Raw genomic sequence first — 17,275 nt, forward strand, 5'->3', positions numbered from 1 at the left:
AGTTTGCATAAACAAGCTCAACAGTGCAAAGAAGTTCTATCCAGGTTAGACATTCAGTATAATTTGCACACAGCCACACTAAGCCAAGTTCAACGTACGCTGTCTTCCTTCGCTGGGTCCTAACTTCACCCACAAGAGCAAGCCTGAGGCCTCGCTGGGCCTGGGTCAAGCCTATGATATTGTGGCAACTTGGGGGCAAAATGTGTCACTTGGTTTTAAAGCAGTGAGCTTGGCAGTGCACGCAGCGTTCCTGCCCTCACTGAGACTCCTCCAGCTGCAGATACAGCTTTCTACAGAGCAGGTCCTTTCTCATTGATTTTGGGGGAGGGGGTGTAGTGGACTGAACCCGGATTCTGATCACCCTCTACAGGTGATGACTTGGAGTGTTTCCCAGTATTTTGACTTGGTCATAAGACTCCTTGTCAGGTTGCATAATGAGTGCGCAATCATCTACACACAGTAGAGTAAGTTGTCCTGTCTTCCATCATGAGGTATAACGAGAAGATACCATTTCTTGGCTTAGGTTGAGTATATAAAGTAAGTCCCGTGAATTCCTCATTCTACCAAAATGCCTATTCTCCAGCTCAGATTGAGTACATGAAATGAGTCCTGTGAATTCCGCCTTTAAAGCGACTGTCCAGAGCACACCCTTCAGAGAATTGGTCTAGGGCTCAGGGCAACAGAAGGTTAAATTTTCAGAATTTTGTGAGCTGGTTGATTCTGGCCACCATAGCATTCACACCGTGGAAATCAGCAAATGCAGCTTACTCCCCCATCCCTCAAGAGTCAGTGGTTAAAAATGTATCAGTATCCCCTAGCACCTCTGTCCTGCACCCAGACCCCTGAGAAGGAGATGGAGGAGTGTGGCTCTCGTGTGCCCGCCTTTGAGGCTGCTGTCTCCTACAATATTCTGACATGGAAAACAGTGGCGGAAATTCAAATTTTGGGCGAATGAATGACCCTGGGCATTGAACTAGAGGGGTCACCTTCAACATGGGCCTTGGAATGTGAAACCACTTGTCTCACCGTTATCCAGAGAGCTCGAGAGGGAGGTGGAAATGAAGATTAGAGTAAGTCCCCTACATGTGAATCAGGTCTGTTCTGAGAGCGTGTTCATAAGTCCAGTTTGTTCGTAAGTACAACAAAGTTAGCCTAGGTACCCAACTAACACAATCAGCTATAGAGTACTGGACTGTAATGGGTTTATCATACTTTCCCAACAAATAAGACATAAAAAGCAAACACAAAATATAAAACATTAATCTTATAGTACAGTACCTTGTCCAGTAGTACAGAACCACAGCTGGCATACAGGGGCACCTTCACTTCTCTGAAAGCTTGCAGCGTGTAGGTTTCCTATGTAGGGACTTACTGCATTAGGAACGGAGGTGGGAGTTCACCCCGATACGGTCCAGCCTTTCTACCAGTAACTTGACCCATGCAAACAACTGAACTAGAGGTTAATTTCTAAGTCAGATCATCCTTTGCCTTGATCTAAGGTGCCCACTCCTCAAAAGGTTAGGAGCTGGGCACTGGACCTTGTTTTGGGGATACTGGGGCCAAGGCCTTTTCATGATAATGAAAATATTCTGTCTCATGTAGGAGTCGGTTACCACCTGCGGCTCTTGGGCACCTGTGAGGTTGCTGATGTGACTAAAGCATTTTCGACTGTAATTAATTTGAGGGTGAATTTCAGTAGCCACCCATGGCACCTGTGTGGCACAGAGCAGCCCGGGGCTTGCAGTTACCTGGCTGGGGGCCGGCCTGTGTGTGGAGCTTGTAGAGGAGCGCTCATCACAGTGAGCGCATAGGTATCGGAGAAACGTGGACTGTAGCTCCCTTCTCAGCTTTCAGAACCCAGCCCTGCTAACCAGCAAGGCAGCCCTCGTGCCTCCATGAGAAGCGAACCCATGCAGAGGCCCCTGGCCCTGGGTTCCGTGCACCCCTTGACCTGCTCCCCTTCCCATCTGCAGGACAGGCGATGAGCTCCAAGGACAGGTGAAGAAGAGGGACACAGAGGCGAAGCCCTTGCCCCAAGTCCTCAGAGCCAGAATTCCCATCTAGACATGTCTTAATAAACTCAACACCACTTGGTAGACTGATGTAGCCTCAGAAAACTCAGATTTCAAGCAACTCTCCGCCCTTGTTCTAATAGAAGGAGCCTCGATCTAGAACACAGTTGTCCCTGCACAGGTGTTTGTGGATGATCAACCCGTGCAGGGCTTTATTTTGGCATGTACACCCGTGAGAAGCATGCTATTTAGATGCACATTTGGTTTTACACCATTTGCTGAATTTTATTTCCCGTTTGGTGATGCTGGTGTCTTTCTGTTTTGCTGTCTGGTTTAAATCACTAGCAGCTGTATCGAGGACTGTGATCGGTCCTGTCTGGGCTTTTAATGTTTCTATGGGAATGTGCTCTGCTGATCAACAAATCCCTTATAGACCCACCGCACTGTGTTGCTTTTGGCTGTGTATTTATTCAAGTCCAAATGATTGAAATGGGATGAAAATGGAGATGTAAACCCAAAATTCAACAAAGACTTTTGAAAGCCTTCTGTCATGGTAGGTTACTACTAATCTCCTGTTAGATTAGTTTACAATTGGCTAGCAACTCATTTTGCTTCATACTGTCAGCTGCAAACAATGCTAGGTCATAGGACGTACCAGGCAGGGGGTGGTGGGGGCTGGTAGATTACTGACCGTCAACTCCTTTTGTAGGTCGACCACCTGCATGAAGTCAGATGCCAAGGGCGCTATCTACATCAGGCAGCTTGGCTCTGGGGCCAGGCCTTAAGCCTCCTCTGCTACCTTGGAACATAGAGGTTGTTCCCTCCCCTTAGTTTGCAAGATGCAAACACGATGTACCTCAGTCACAGCCATCCTGTGCACCGGGTGGCTTGCTGTCCTGACAGTGCATTTCTGGGCTTAGCATCATTCTGGCCTGGCTGCCAGCTCACTTAACCAGGGACTGGGGCCCACAGGGTGAAGGCCGCTAATCACATGAGGCCAGAGGGCACCGTCTCAGTTGCCACCTCCAAAACACAGGCTGGAAGAATCCAGACAGCATCACAGGGGAATGGGAAAGAGCTGATCGGCCATCTCGACAAAGCCAATGAACCACAACGTTATTTCAAGAAGCACAGGAGCAGAGCAGTGCTGGCTGTTTCCCATCAGCCTAGCACACGGCCTGGCCTTCCTAGCTAAGAGGCTCAAGACTAACGTCCTATCTTTAGGTCATTTGTTGTTAAATTCGCTGCTGCACAATTTCAAGTTCAAAAGATGGGAAACAAAGTTCAGCAATCTGTTATCAGCGGCAGACAGTCCTGGCTGTTAACATTCTCTCTCCTGCCCATCTGGATACACAGGGCATCTCGAGGAGAAAGGCGTCTCTCTCCTAATCATATACAGATAGCATCTGTCTATGAATGGACATCGCTTCTGTAAGCTCCAAGTAAGAAGGGGGGGGAACCATATTGTCTGTTGTATAAAATATAAAACCTGGTATAGTCCTGAATATCAGTGTTTTTCCAATTATTTAGCATAAGCGAGGCAGCATTTACTTTTCAAAATGCCATCCGAATTTCTTTTCCATTACTAAGAGGCAAGTCACTTCTTAGTTAGATTAGATATTCTGGACTGGCATACCTATTGTACTTCATCAGTATCATAAACCTTTAGCCCCCAGAGCTAAAAAGGGACGATCCATCCATTCATTCAAAATGTACTGAAGTCCAGACCAGGCCCATGAATGCTAGCCAACAAGTCAACCTTGCAGGTGAGGATGAATGAGTTTTAGGATCACAGAATAACCTGGGGCCCCTTTGAACTTGCCCCCTCCCACCTGTCCTCAGACCTGAATCTGTTCTCAGAAATGCTGGCTCTGGTCTCATTTAGGGATCTGGGCTTTGGGGGCTGGCAGTGGGCCCCACCCCCACCCCCCAGAGGGTGGCGAGCCTGCAGTGGGCGTTGTAAGACCGGCGGGAACATACATACCCTTCCCGGTGGGCTTCTCCTTTCTCCAGCTCCTGAATGACCCCCAAGAGCACTTTGATGGTTTCCTGGCTTGAACTGATCAAGTTCTCCATCATCTGAAGCTGTGCTTTCAGGTCGACCACTTCCGTGTGAGGCACGATTTGTTGGCATTCTTCATCTGCAGCGAGCGCCGGGGGACAAGGCTGGCGCTCCTGCCCCGAGGGGGCCTGAGTCTGCAGGGAGGCGTCTTCTTCGCTACATTCCGGGGACAGGCACTGCGTCGGGGGCGAGCAGGCCGGGGCGGCGCCCGGCCGGGCCTGGAGCCCGCTGGCCTGCGCGGCTGTTCTCCGCTCCAGGTCGGCCGCGGGGCAGAGGGACCACTCGCTGGAGGGGGCGGAGTTCGACAAGGCCGGCGCGGGGGCCCTGGCGCCTGGGGCGGGTGCGTACACGGTGGCCACTTCGGTCTTAAACACCCTCCGGTGGGCCGATGGAGCCGGCTCCTCGGTGTCCCGGGTCGCCCTGCCCTGCCTGGCTTTCCCGGGCAGCTGATACTCCAGCTCCTGGGAGGACGACCGAATGGAGTTCTGCACCGGAGCATCGCGGTAGCTGTGCCGGTCGGGGGTTTTACACGGCTCCGTGCAGTTGACCCCGGTGGGCGGCCCCAGCGCATTCACGTGTTCGTCTGAGTGGAAAACCAAGGCGGTGGTCTTCTGCACCCGGCCCGCGCCCCACGGCTGGGCCTCCTCGCCCGGCCCTTCCTGGCTCTTCTCTTTCGCGTCAATTACCAACCCGTTGTTCTGACTTTTAAAGGCCTCGGTGCCTGGGATGCTTTTGAGAGTCCCCTTTTTGCGGTCCAGAGGGAAAGTCTGGTAACACTTCTTGAGGTCGGGTGAGGTCTGTACACCCGTGCTCTTGGTGACGTTGGGGATGGACCGCCGGGCCGGCACGGTCATGTACTTGCGGTAGGCAGCCCGGCAGGACGCGGGCCTGGCCTCCCGCTTGTCACCCTGCAGGCCCGAGGCGAGCTGAGTGTCCCTCTGCTCGTTTTGAGCCTCGCAGATGTCCTTAAAGCGCACCTGCAGGGCTTTATTTCGCTTCTTAATCTGCCGGTTGGGATCCAGGGCATATTTCATCTCCAGGGCCAGACAGGCGGCAGGCTCCACTTCACTCGCGGAGGTCGTGAGTACGCATTTGCTGGGTTCCTTACTGACCATGGTTCCTGCAGGCGGATACAACAACAGACCTTGTCAGTGGAACAGAAACCCACAGGAAACCACAGGCAGCGCAGGGTTTGGGCCAGAATGACGGATGCCTGCTCCCTAATTATTTTTAAACAGGTGAGGTCGGCCTTTATGTTAAGGAAAATCAGACAGGCAGAGAATCCCTGGCAGGCACAGTTTGAAATGCTTCTCAGATATTAAAGCTTGCCTCCCTCTCCATGTGGGATACACTCGTTTTTCCTTTGACAGTAAGGCGTGTTTCCCCATTAGACAAACCTGTTTTACTATATTCATCAAGAAGCCCAATGACTCGGCCTCTTCTGCCTTTTTTTTTTTGCAGATTGCTGTTTTGCACGCACATCTCCACTTCACAGGTAGATGGTTTTTCAAAATGCAACTTACTTGGTTTAGGCTTTTACTACTTTTTTGAGGGCTACCGATTAATCTATTATTGGAATCCGAGAGGATTGCTATTTTCTCTTGAAGATGTCTTGGCGATTCTAGCTCCTGATCAGATAAATGCGGAGGGTCCTCCGATGAGGAACTGACCTACATCTATTTATGTCGGCCATTCTGGATGCCGTGTGATGGGGGCCGGGCTGGTCTATGGGAGGCTGCTAAGCGAACAGTCTCGGCAGTATGGCTTGCTCCTCATGGGTTAACATCAGCCATAGCGAGGGCATGGGTTTCCTGGTTTCTACAAAGTCTGTGTTAGCAACTCTTTTCTTCGATTCTGTGGAGAGGGGTATTTGAAAATACTTAAAAAAAAAAAAGAAATTATTCTTTCTAGAATCAAGTTTTGTGTTTTGATCACAACCTCTGCAAATGAACACAATGGTGGTGGTTTCAGGATTTAAATTCTGAAAGAAAATAAAATCACAAGGCTTTATGTTAATCATGCAGATTCATCTTGGGCTGAATTATTAAATGCAACTAAAAAGATGCAGGTGGCCAGTGATTGCTCTGGGGGAATACCAGTGGGTAAAATGCCTTCACTTTATTAGGCAGATTCACAGCTGTTTATCACACATGGAAGGACTTTCTTGCGGGCTGAAGTGAAAGCAAGAAAATACAGTTAAGTATGCCATTTGTGAGTTAGCGTTTGCTTCTTTCCCCTCCCTGTGTTCAAGAAGAAAGCAGATGGGAGGAATCTGGGGTGTGGAGGGCCCTGGTGTCCAAGCGAGGTGCCCAGAGAGGCGGGGTTATAGACAGGAGCCGGTGAGAGCGATGCAAGGACAGGCTCAGGCTGCCACGTCCCACCCACCACCCAGGGACCCTCACGGACCCTCCCACGGCACTTCCTGTGAAATGCCATAGGCCCTGTGATCACGTGACCGCCGCTCTGGGAGTCAGGGGTGTGCAGTCTTCACGTGCCTTGCTGGTAGAGGAGAGTCATGCCTAATACCTTCAGTGCCACTCATCCTGTTGCAAGGAGGAAACTAGTTCAGAGAGGTTAGGCCACTTGTTTATAGTCACCCAGCAAGCAAGACACGTAGGCAGGATGCTGGTCTACCTGCCCCCTTGAGTCTGTGTTGTTTCTCATACCTCAGGAGTCCAGTGAACAGAGAGGCCACTTCCCTACGTCCATGAGTCACAACTGTAGGACAGCAGGGCTGGTGTTTCAGGGAGGAGCCCGGAGCCCTCGGCCAAGAGGGAGTTAAAGATCGGCCTCCCCCAACCCGCGACTCAGAGTCTGGGACTCCGTTAAGTTGACATTGCAGGCCGGCATGGCACTGGTGTGGTCCAAAACTTCACTAGTGTTACTGAATGAAAGGCTTAGAGAAGAAATGCAAGTACTTCATCAATTATGCCTTGAACAGTGAGCCAGTAATCATGTTAGAGGACATCAGAAGTAATCCCTGCAGAGCTTGGTTCCAGTCACATCAGGTTTCCCAGCCCTGGCATTCTCGGTGTTACGGGCCAGGTGAGGCTTTGTCGGGGGGTCTCCTGTGCCGCGTAAAATATGCATCGGCATCTTGGCTTCTCTCAATATTAGCAGCGCTCCTACTCTGAAGTGATAGCCAGAATGGTATCCAGACGAGTAGCCCTGGGCGTGCCTAACTGACTCCTCTCGAGAACCACTGCATCAGACCTTTAACCTTGGGTGGCTAGAGTGTGTCCTGAAGCTAAGGCAGGGGTGGAAAGCCACGTGAGAGACCAGGAAGGCATCACAGTGTCCCCCCTCCCCAGGAGGCATGCACAGTGCCAGCTCTGAGGCTCTAGTCCGCAAAAGATGTAGCTCGGAGCTCAGCCAACACGGAGGTGAGTCCTCATCCCACGGCCGCTGTCTGTCCTCTGACAAAAGAATTGATCTGAAACAGTCATATCCGGGGGGAGTCAGGAGCAAGACAGAGAACAAGCCTTCTTTCGTCTTTGGCGCCCTACTGGGCACTGGGGGTATTTGGAGATGTCAGTCATTTGAAACTTGAAAAATGAGGCAGTTTGGAAAGACGGAAAAGGCAGAGATACAGACTGAACAAGATCCTGGGTGATGGGGAGAGAGCATGCCTGATAAGGGGGGAGAGTGTGTGTGTGTGTGTGTGTGTGTGTGTAGTTGAGAGATACGTATTCCATAAGGTTAAAAAGATACGCACAAGGGGCCTTGTGTGAGGGAGAGGATGCGGGCAGTGGGGATAATACGGAAGTGAGGCCTTAACCCTCGCTCTTAGCTTGGATTTGTTCTCCAAAGCCTCAGTTGTCCAGGTGTGTCAGAATGTATTGTACCATCATCCTGCAGAAGACCTTCATACTAGGGAATATTTGAAAGAGAGAGCATTTTTACAAAAAGCAATTTACTAGGAATTTTTCAGCCTTTTCCCTGCCACGACTGAAAAATGTGTGTCTGAATAAGTTTGTCCTACCATGCTATTCATCATCACGATTTGCCAAGAACTGCACTGAAATAATTTTTTTACATCAGTCTGCTGGTGTGGAAAGATATTCTGGTCTTGGACCCAACCATCAAACTAATAAAACAAATCAGAAGAATTAATTGCCAGTGGCAAAATAATAATAAATTCTTAAGCTCCTTTCTGTTTTACAGGGAGTTGCAAAATATATGAAAATAATTTCCTTATTAGTATAAATGATGGGGATAAATAAGATTTTTTTCATCAGTTTAGTTTGTTGTTGGTTTTTCTTTCTTTCTTTCTTTTTTTTTTTAGGTAATATTAAGAGAGTTCTCCTAATCTTGCTAGTAGTAAAGATACCAAGGAGTTTTGTAGGTGACTTATTTTGCCTTCAGATGAGTTTATAAGTTCTATTGATGGTGTTTTCTAAAGCTTTACAAAGGAAGTTTCCTGTTTGGGAATAATAGAGGCAACTATCATGATAGGATGGATAAACAACAAGGTCACACTGTGTGGCACAGTGAGTATGCTCAGTCACTCAGGCGTGTCCCACTCTTTGTGACCCATGGACTGCAGCCCACCAGGCTCCTCTGTCCGTGGAACTTTCCAGGTAAGAATACCGGAGTGAGTTGCCATTTCCTACTCCTGGGGATCTTCCCAACCTAGGGATCAAATGCATCTCTTGTGCTCCTGCATTGGCAGGCAGATTCTTCACCACTGTGCCACCTAGGAAGCCCAGTATCTTCAATATCCTGTGATAAAGCATAATTAAAAAACATAGTCAAGGCTATGGGTTTTCCAGTAGCCATGTATGGATGTGAGACTTGGACTGTGAAGAAAGCTGAGCGCCGAAGAATTGATGCTCTTGAACTGTGGTGTTGGAGAAGACTCTTGAGAGTCCCTTGGACTGCAAGGAGATCAGTCCTGGGTGTTCATTGGAAAGCTGATGTTGAAGCTGAAACTCCAATACTTTGGCCACCTCATGCAACGAGCTGACTCATTAGAAAAGACCCTGATGCTGGGAGGGATTGAGGGCAGGAGGAGAAGGGGACGACAAAGGATGAGATGCTTGGAGGGCCTCACCAACTCAATGGACATGAGTCTGGGTAAACTCTGGGAGTTGGTGATGGACAGAGAGGCCTGTTGTGCGGCAGTCCATGGAGTCACAAAGAGTCGGACACGACTGAGTGAGTGAACTGAACTGAAAAATCATATGAAAAAATACAAATGTATAACTGAGTCACTTTGTTGTACAACTGAAATTAACACAGCATTCTAAATCAACTATATTTCGATAAAATTTAAAGAAAAAGAAAACGATTGTGTCATGCAAGAAAACTGGTTGTTCTCTCGATGAGAGTCCAGGAGACGAGTGGGACTTCCTGGCATGCTTATTTTTCATTGTTCCGTCATGCATCTGTTCATGTACGCCTTACAGTGTGGCCTCAACATTCAGTCTGTACGTCCCCGGTGTCTGGGTCCTAAACCAAGGCCCGCCCTACCCCACGCAGTTCACTTTGATCTTCTCCCTGATCTCATGACATCCTCACAGCGATGGCACTATTGTTATCCTCAAGCTGGAAATAGAGAAACTGAGGCACTTGATTTTTTTTTTTCTCCGGACCTTGCTCAGAATCACACTGCCAGTACATCCCTTTAAGTCCCCTGCCTGGGGAAATCTGTAACCCGAAATGACCCATGGGAAACCACAGGAAGCATCAGACAGCTGGAACTCAGGGCAGGCCCTTTCCTTGGCCTGTCTGCCACAAAGGATCTGGGTACAGGTTGCTTGGGGCACCACCACGTAGGCCCCAGCAGCATAGGCAGTCCTGCAGCAGACTCAGCCAGGGCTGCCTTGAGTTCTGGATTGATTGTGATGCCAAAATGCCGTTTTCAACAGTGGCTTGCCTCGTCCAGGTCGTCTCGGAGAACCATGGATTGTCAGAGTTAAACTACTGGCTCTAAAGCTGAAGGAGTTCGGAAAGTTTATTTTTCGTAAGAAAATTGTGTTTTAGAATTCACTAGACTGTGCTGTCTTGAGGTAAAAACGGCAAGTCATGGCTGTGCCTGGCTGGCTCGGGGAGTGCGCGATGTCGAGGAGCTGCTTGGAATATAAATGTCATAATTACCCTCAAATTAAATTTCATAATCAAATGTGAGTTGTAAATATATAAACCCTGTATTTTTAGATTAGTGATGGAGAGTCATCTCTGCCTGCCGCTTTAAATTAATAGCTTATATAAAAATGTTCATTCCAGCTTAAAGGAGTGAAAGATGGAAGCAACTAAATGCCTAACAATAGGTAAATGGTTAAGTAAATTATGGTATACATTCACTCAGTGCGGCCATTAAAATGATAATTATAAAGATTATTTAGTATTGGAGGAAAACACTTGTGAAATAATGTCAAGTGAAAGAAAGCCATCTACCAAATTGTACTGGAAGAAAGTAACCAAAATTGGTTGTCGCCGTGGCACTGAGATGGTGCATTTGGGGAGGTTTTTTTTTTCCCCTTCTTTCTTCTGGTTTGGGTGCAGGACCTGCAGTGTCCTTATGTTGTTTGCCAGTTAAAAAAAAAAAAAAGAGCAAACTCGGTCCACACCTTAGGCAGCATGAGGGGATCAGGCCTCTGCAAACTAGAAACACTTGGATCGAATAAGGAAAACCCAGAAATGATTAGATTTGGGTACAAGCAGTCTCCCAAAGGTCATCTTTTATTGTTTGGAAGAAGCCTTGGATAAAGAAAGAAAATGAATTTCAAAATCCTGATGGTATTCATGTGTGTGTATGTGTATCTGATCTCGGGTGGGCTCGGCCTGCCCTGACTTGGGCTCCCAGGCAGAGATTTAGGCCAGATCCTAACCACTAGACCAGCGGTCAGTGGCAAGGACCCTGGTCCTTTGGCTTTGCGGAAAAGAATTCCCACAGAGCTGGGAAGGAGTGAAGCAGGTAAAGTATTTCTTAAGAGGAAAAAGAATGCAGTATGTATAGATAGACTCGCTCAGAAAGAAAGTCCCTGAATTGCTGAGTCGCACCCTCATGGCAGTTTGAATTACTATTATGGGGCATTTCTTCCAGGTTTCTCTTGGCCAGTCATTCTGATTTGCCTGGTTCACAGTCCACATGAGGTATATCTCAGGATCTTCCCATGTGTGAGCATGCATTTCTTAGCCAAGATGGATTCTACTGCAAAGGCCTCTGGGTAGAGCATCCCTTAGCATCACTCCCCATTGACTTCCAAGGAGCCTTTCTGCACACATGTGGTTGGGGAGGTCTCCTGACTTCGGGAATGAGAAATATGTCGTCTGGAGGTTAATTGTCCTGCTTTTCTCCTCCTCCCTTAATTTTCCTGCTAATCTCTTCTTGGTTCCCTGGTGGCTTAGATGGTAAAGAATCTGCCTGCAGTGTGGGAGACTCAGGTTCGATCCTTGCATTGGGAAGAACCCCCTTGCATTGGGGGAGGAAATGGCAACCCACTCCAGTATTCTTGCCTGGAGAATCCCATGGACAGAGGAGCCTGGCAGGCTACAGTCCATGGGGTTGCAAAGAGTCAGACTTGACTGAAGCGGCTTGGCATGGCATTCTCTTCTTGGAGTTTCAGTCCGTAGGGAATGAATCTGTAATCGCTTCACCCTGGGGTTGGGGTGCATCTACCACCTGCCTCATGTCTGCCAAGGTGTAGACATCCACACGCATCTCTCTGTATGTATGTGGATCGGCCGGGAGAGCCAGGGAGTGTTTAGTTGAAAATATATCAATATGTGAGAAGACTCACGGTTGGGTGGAATTTGCCATCTGTTTTAATTAGAAATCAAACGGTTTTGCCCTATAATCTACAGCTAGCATCTGAGGCAAACTTGGTTGGTTTCAGCAGCTGATGAGAGAGAATCTCCGCTGGGTGAGCTCAGTTCTTACTGTCTGCAGGGACCCGGAGCTTTCCAGTCTGGGCTCGAGCTGTGATATCAATGGCATAATGCAGGCAACTGACAGTGGGGGCCGAGGAGCAGGCCGGCCTTGCCAGGACACCTCCAGGGTCCCCTCAGTCGGTGGATACGGCAGAAAAGCTAAGGCCAGCAACTCGATGAGTTTGGAAAGGGACTGCATGATATTATTGGTTTTCCTTGTGGCTTTCCTGCTGTTGAGACACCTTGGCGCTGAAGATGCTGGCCGGGATTCAGGATTAATTGGGTCAGCATTTTATTATATGCAGAGGGAATGCCTGAACTGGGAGCGGGGGAGTGATGAAAAAGAATATCCCATGTTTTAACACGCTGCTTCCTGGGCAGAAAGGGAAGTGAGGCAGAGACCCCCACACCTGTTCATGAATTCATCCGCCTTCTGAAATAGTTAACATTAAGACCTACCTTATCGCACTGATTGATTCTTCCAAAGCAAAAGTCCTCTCCTCAGGGCAAAGCTAGCTGCTATAGATTTTGGACTGTGTCTTAGTGAGATTCATTATCCAGTTTAATTTTGTTTAATACACTGAAATGATATTTTTCCAGACACGTGTTCCCATCTTCAGAGGTCATTGCCTATGAAGGCTGAAATGGGGTAAAAAAAAGAATGCTGACACCCCTCTGAGACTGAGCTGTAGGCAGGGGGGCCGCTCCTGTCTCAGTCCCCAAAGCTGTGGCCCTTTGTGAGAAATGCCCAAGCCATGCCCCATCCCCTGGGTTGGTGGATGATTGCCATAAGGTCTCCATCATTAAGACCTGAAGATCATCCATTGGGAAGCAGGACAGAGGGTCCTGGGCAGAAGAAATAGCTGCTCAGTGGAGACGCCCAGCTCATGCATATCTCTGATTTCAGAAAACCCATTTTATGGATCTAATTCTGAATACACTTTGATTTTGGCATGAAGAAGCCGGACTTGCCTTGATGACAATGGGCAGACGTTTTTAAAAGGTTTGCTAGAATGAGCAAAGAGTGAAATGGAGCCCCTGGGCTCTTGGACCAAGTTAGTTTTATGTCCTTCCAACTGCTGACGGTATTCATTGTCTCTAGTCTACATTTCTTCTTCGGCAGTAGCAAATATTTAAATGAGAACTTTTAATACCTGCTGTCTTGTGCAGTGCATCTGCTGAGTCGCAGTCTGTGCTCATTTAATAACATTTTTCAGTTGTTGTGTTGCTGTAGCTTAGTCACTAAGTTGTGTCTGGCTCTTCGCAACCCCATGGACCGCAACACTCCAGGCTCCTCTGTCCTCCACTATCTGCTGGAGTTGCTCAGATTCATGTCCATTAAGTCAGTGATGCTATCTAACCATCTCATCCTCTGCTGCCTCCTTCTCCTTTTGCCTTTAATCTTTCCCAGCATCAGGGTCTTTCCCAATGAGTCGAATCAGGTGACCCATGTATTACAGTTTCAAGCTTTAGCATCAGTTGTTATGAGGAGGTTCTGTGTTATTTTTTACTCTCAGCAATGTCAAAATCATGATTGATCCTCAAATACATGAGCTTCTTTCCCCTTCTAATGTAATTAAGGCAAGTTCTTGACTTAAAAAAAAAAAAACTTCATTTTTACCTACAGAAAAACCTTTATTACTTCAGCCACAAAGCATAAACTGACTCTCACTGGCCTGTTTCTAATTAGTGGGAACAGAGGAAGTAAAGCACCCATTTTCTACGTGGATGTTTGGGTTTTGTGTTGAGGTTTTAGAAGGACCCGAAGATGCTGTCTTCATTGAACCAGACTTTTCCTCTTCATTTTTTGTCTGTTTACTTAGTTTTTCTATGTTCAGCTTATCCTGACATTAACCTTTCTTTATCCTCTGTCCAGATGGAATCTAAATTTGTAGAAATGGATTAGCAACCTTCTATGATGGTGGCGAAAATCAACTGGAAAAAAATACCTCCTCCAATTGAGATGTTATATCAACGTAGGAAACTTTATGTGAAGCAGTTAGCTTTGCTAATTAACTATGTCCAGGAAGAATTCAGTAAAACTGGTAACAGCCACTCATCAAAGTCATCTGTCAGACTAGAAAAGGAACTGATTGCCCTGTTCCTCTTTGCTCCCCCTTCAGTATGACAGTTACAGAAAATGGTAGAAATGAGGGCTTTCGTTTTGAGCATCGTTCTCGAGTGCATTTAGATGAATGGAGAAAATAGCCCACCTACTCTATTCCCCAAAGGCTCCCAAGTCATTAAGCAACAATCAGTTGATGGTGTGGGACCTGACCGTAAGAGCTGGCATTAGTAGGATGCAACAGAGGTGGGTTCCCTTCCTTAGATTATTTATGAAAATCTCACTCTTTTGAGAACATGTGCACACTGGAATGCGTTTTGTGCTTGTTTTGCCTTACTGATGAACTATGATGAATCCATCCATATATATATATTTTTTTTTTTTTTCACTAAATGACATGTTTTGACTCATGATATATCTGATGCTAAAATTAGAACAGTAATTTCCCTAAAAAATAACTGTCAAGAGAGTGTATTTTCCCTGCTTCTTCTACCGGCTCAATCTCAGATCACATTGGAACACCCGGGCAGGGTTTCTGCTTGGAGGTGACCATCCACCACAACTGAAATCAATTAGAGCTAAAGATGCTATCCATCTCTCTGGCACGGCCATCGGAGTGTCCATCTATTACCATCAAAACGGGTCCCCCGTGCGTTTTTCATTGCAGTGTGTCTCCCCTGGTACCTTGGCCTGGTCAAACTGTAGACTTGGCAAGGTCTTGTTCTACTGCTGAGGTAGCAAGCCATGAAAGAAAGGGAGAAATTTCTTTTAACCAGCTTCTATTTATCAGTAGAGAGATGACTGCCCAGGTCAGAATCATAACAAAAAGCCATAGTCAAGAGTCAGCATGTATGGTCTTCCCATATACGGCTCACGTTTTGTCAGCCGTGTGGGATGGTTGCCTGGTCTGAACTGTCTCTCCTTTTCTGTGATACCTGTGCTATCACACAAAATGATGCAGGAATTATTTAATCTGAGTGGACCAAGGACATGAATTAAGGAAATGAATTAAGACCCCTTTCCTTCCACTGCAGCTGGTGAACAATGAGAGGGAGCTCAGAAATAACTCATCACCCTGAAGAGAGATGCTGTCAGTGTAGACCAGACTTAGGCTTGTCTGGGAGACAGTGTACAGTCACTGGGGGTGTAGAAACAGAGGGCATATTCCTAGTAGCAGCTAATAGTTGCAACTGCAGGGGCACGTAGGGTGCACTTTCTGCATTTAGTGCCCAAAATATTCTCAGGGGTGGGAGGTGAACAAAAAATTACAAATGTCTGTGTGTAACATCCTTTGGTGTCCAAATGGCTTTCACTTTTTATTTCTTATAAATTTGACTTCTCATTAGTCCTCATGGGTTTTTTTTGTTTTTTTTTTTTTTTTTACTCTGCTGGGTCAGTCGGTTCTTTAACTTTTTTCCTTGACCAACAGCTATTGTGAACGTCTCTTCTTTTCTGTACATAACGTTATGTAGCCTCATAAATAATACGAACCCTCGCTTCCCCCTCCGCAGCCACCGCGCTCTGCTCTGATGTCTTTAGAAGTCTGCCTCCTTGTGCAGGAGCAGCTCGGCAGTGTCTCTGGCAGCCTGGAGGGCTCTGTGCCCTGCTGGGAGGAGGGCTGACACAGGGCGAATGGCCTGCGACCCTGCTGGTCTGTGCTCAACCCAGTAACAAAGCTACCGCACTCGCCCCAGCCGAGCGTGGAGCAAAGGCACCCAGTGTTAAATGCAGGACTGAACGTGGCCTGCCCGGCGGCCAAGAGACCCCAGCCCAGCCATCGTAGGGTGCTGGATGTCTCTGAGTCCTTTTATTCTGAGGGCTCCTAAACAGCTGCTGACAGTGCTTTACCTGCCAGACTCCCTAGTTTAATCCCCCTTAACCAGGCTGTCAGTAGGTCCCACCAATCTGCTTCACCTTCCTATTGCTTCACTATTGATTTCTTCCCTTTATCCTCACCGTCCCAAGCTCGACCTTGGTGTTTTCACGTCCCTTGCTCTCAGCTCTCCATCCCTCCATCCTGCACATCCTCGCAGTCCCACCTTCAACCACAAACATCTCTCTTCTCTGAGTACCTGCCTAGTCTTAGTTGGGTAGCACTTCCAAAAAGCAGTTTTTGTAAGGGTCCTCCAGAACCTTTCCCATCCTGCTCATCCGCCTAGATATCTCATACCTACTCACAAGCTCTCTGTCTGCTCAAGTTCAGCCAGTTCTTATAGTGTCTCTGGAGTATACCTTGGTCACTCCCTCCTTCATGTCTTTGCTCCCAGTGGTTCATGTTCTAGGCTTGGCCCCAGCCTCCTCTTTAATGATTCAAGTCTAGTCTTGCCTGCCCCCTCCTTCCCCCCAGCTACGCCTGACTTCATGGCCCTTTCACGGACACAGTGAATGGTGGCTGCATGTGAAGGGTGATGCAGGCACCATACCGTGTGCTGGGCACCCAGGAAAATGAGGCCCAGTCCTTAGCGGTGTGTAGCTCAGCATGGAAAAGACATTCTTCCGTGGATAGCACCAGCCCACTGTGCTGAGGACCATCCTGGGAGCAGGAAGAAGAAAGGACCCAGAGTGTTCCCTGGGGAGTCAGGGCAGGCATCCCCTGGGAGACACAGAAAGATGGGCCTCAAGCCTCAGTTGCTTTGCTTTGATGTGTCCCTTCTCTCTGCTTACGCTTATGTAAGTGTTTGCAGACTAGATTCTGCTAAGCATCTCCTCTTTCTCTCGAACTCAATCAGCCTTTGATCCTTGCTAATTAAAGAATATAATGATATGCATCCCAGTATCCTCACAGGAGGGGCCTTACCCAGGACATTTTAAGAAGGTTTAGGGTGGGTACTGCAATTCATGAGGTCGCAAAGAGTCGGACACGACTGAGCGACTGAACTGAACTGAGAATGGGTACTCAGTATTATTGGTTTCCATGGATTCTTTTTGTATAACCTGGATCCTCAATCAGATGGAGCTTGGATCCTGGGTAGGGATCAGATGAATGGAAGGGTAAAGGGACAGGCTCCATTATTTTAAGAAAAACCATGTTCCCCAGATTTTTATCTTCTGAACCTTGGTGTAACTCTCTTGAATTTGGCTGTTACAAAGTATTACTTTAATTTTTTTTTTTCTGTGCTGATGCAGGGACAAGAGATGACCCACACTCGAACAAAAATGAGTAGATGGTTCAGCAGTGATGTGTATTTTCTATTTACTCCTAAAGTATGTCAGGGCCCTTACAACAGACTTGCTACAGTCAATGTGACCAGTAGGCTTGTT

General features: G+C 47.6%; 2 protein-coding genes across 6 annotated transcripts in view; one reads left to right on the forward strand and one right to left on the reverse strand.

Annotated features, from left to right (window-relative positions):
• INSYN2A (inhibitory synaptic factor 2A) overlaps positions 1-5,189 on the reverse strand; it is a 38,519-nt gene extending 33,330 nt beyond the window's left edge. Inside the window, exon 1 of the mRNA XM_052661104.1 lies at positions 3,997-5,189. Coding sequence (XP_052517064.1) covers positions 3,997-5,189 — 1,193 coding nt within the window. The remainder of the gene's footprint in view (positions 1-3,996) is intronic.
• Positions 1-17,275, forward strand: part of DOCK1 (dedicator of cytokinesis 1) — a 563,137-nt gene that overhangs the window by 254,982 nt on the left and 290,880 nt on the right. The window lies entirely within an intron of this gene.

Source organism: Budorcas taxicolor, chromosome 23, assembly GCF_023091745.1.
Source record: "Budorcas taxicolor isolate Tak-1 chromosome 23, Takin1.1, whole genome shotgun sequence".
NCBI lineage: Eukaryota > Metazoa > Chordata > Mammalia > Artiodactyla > Bovidae > Budorcas > Budorcas taxicolor.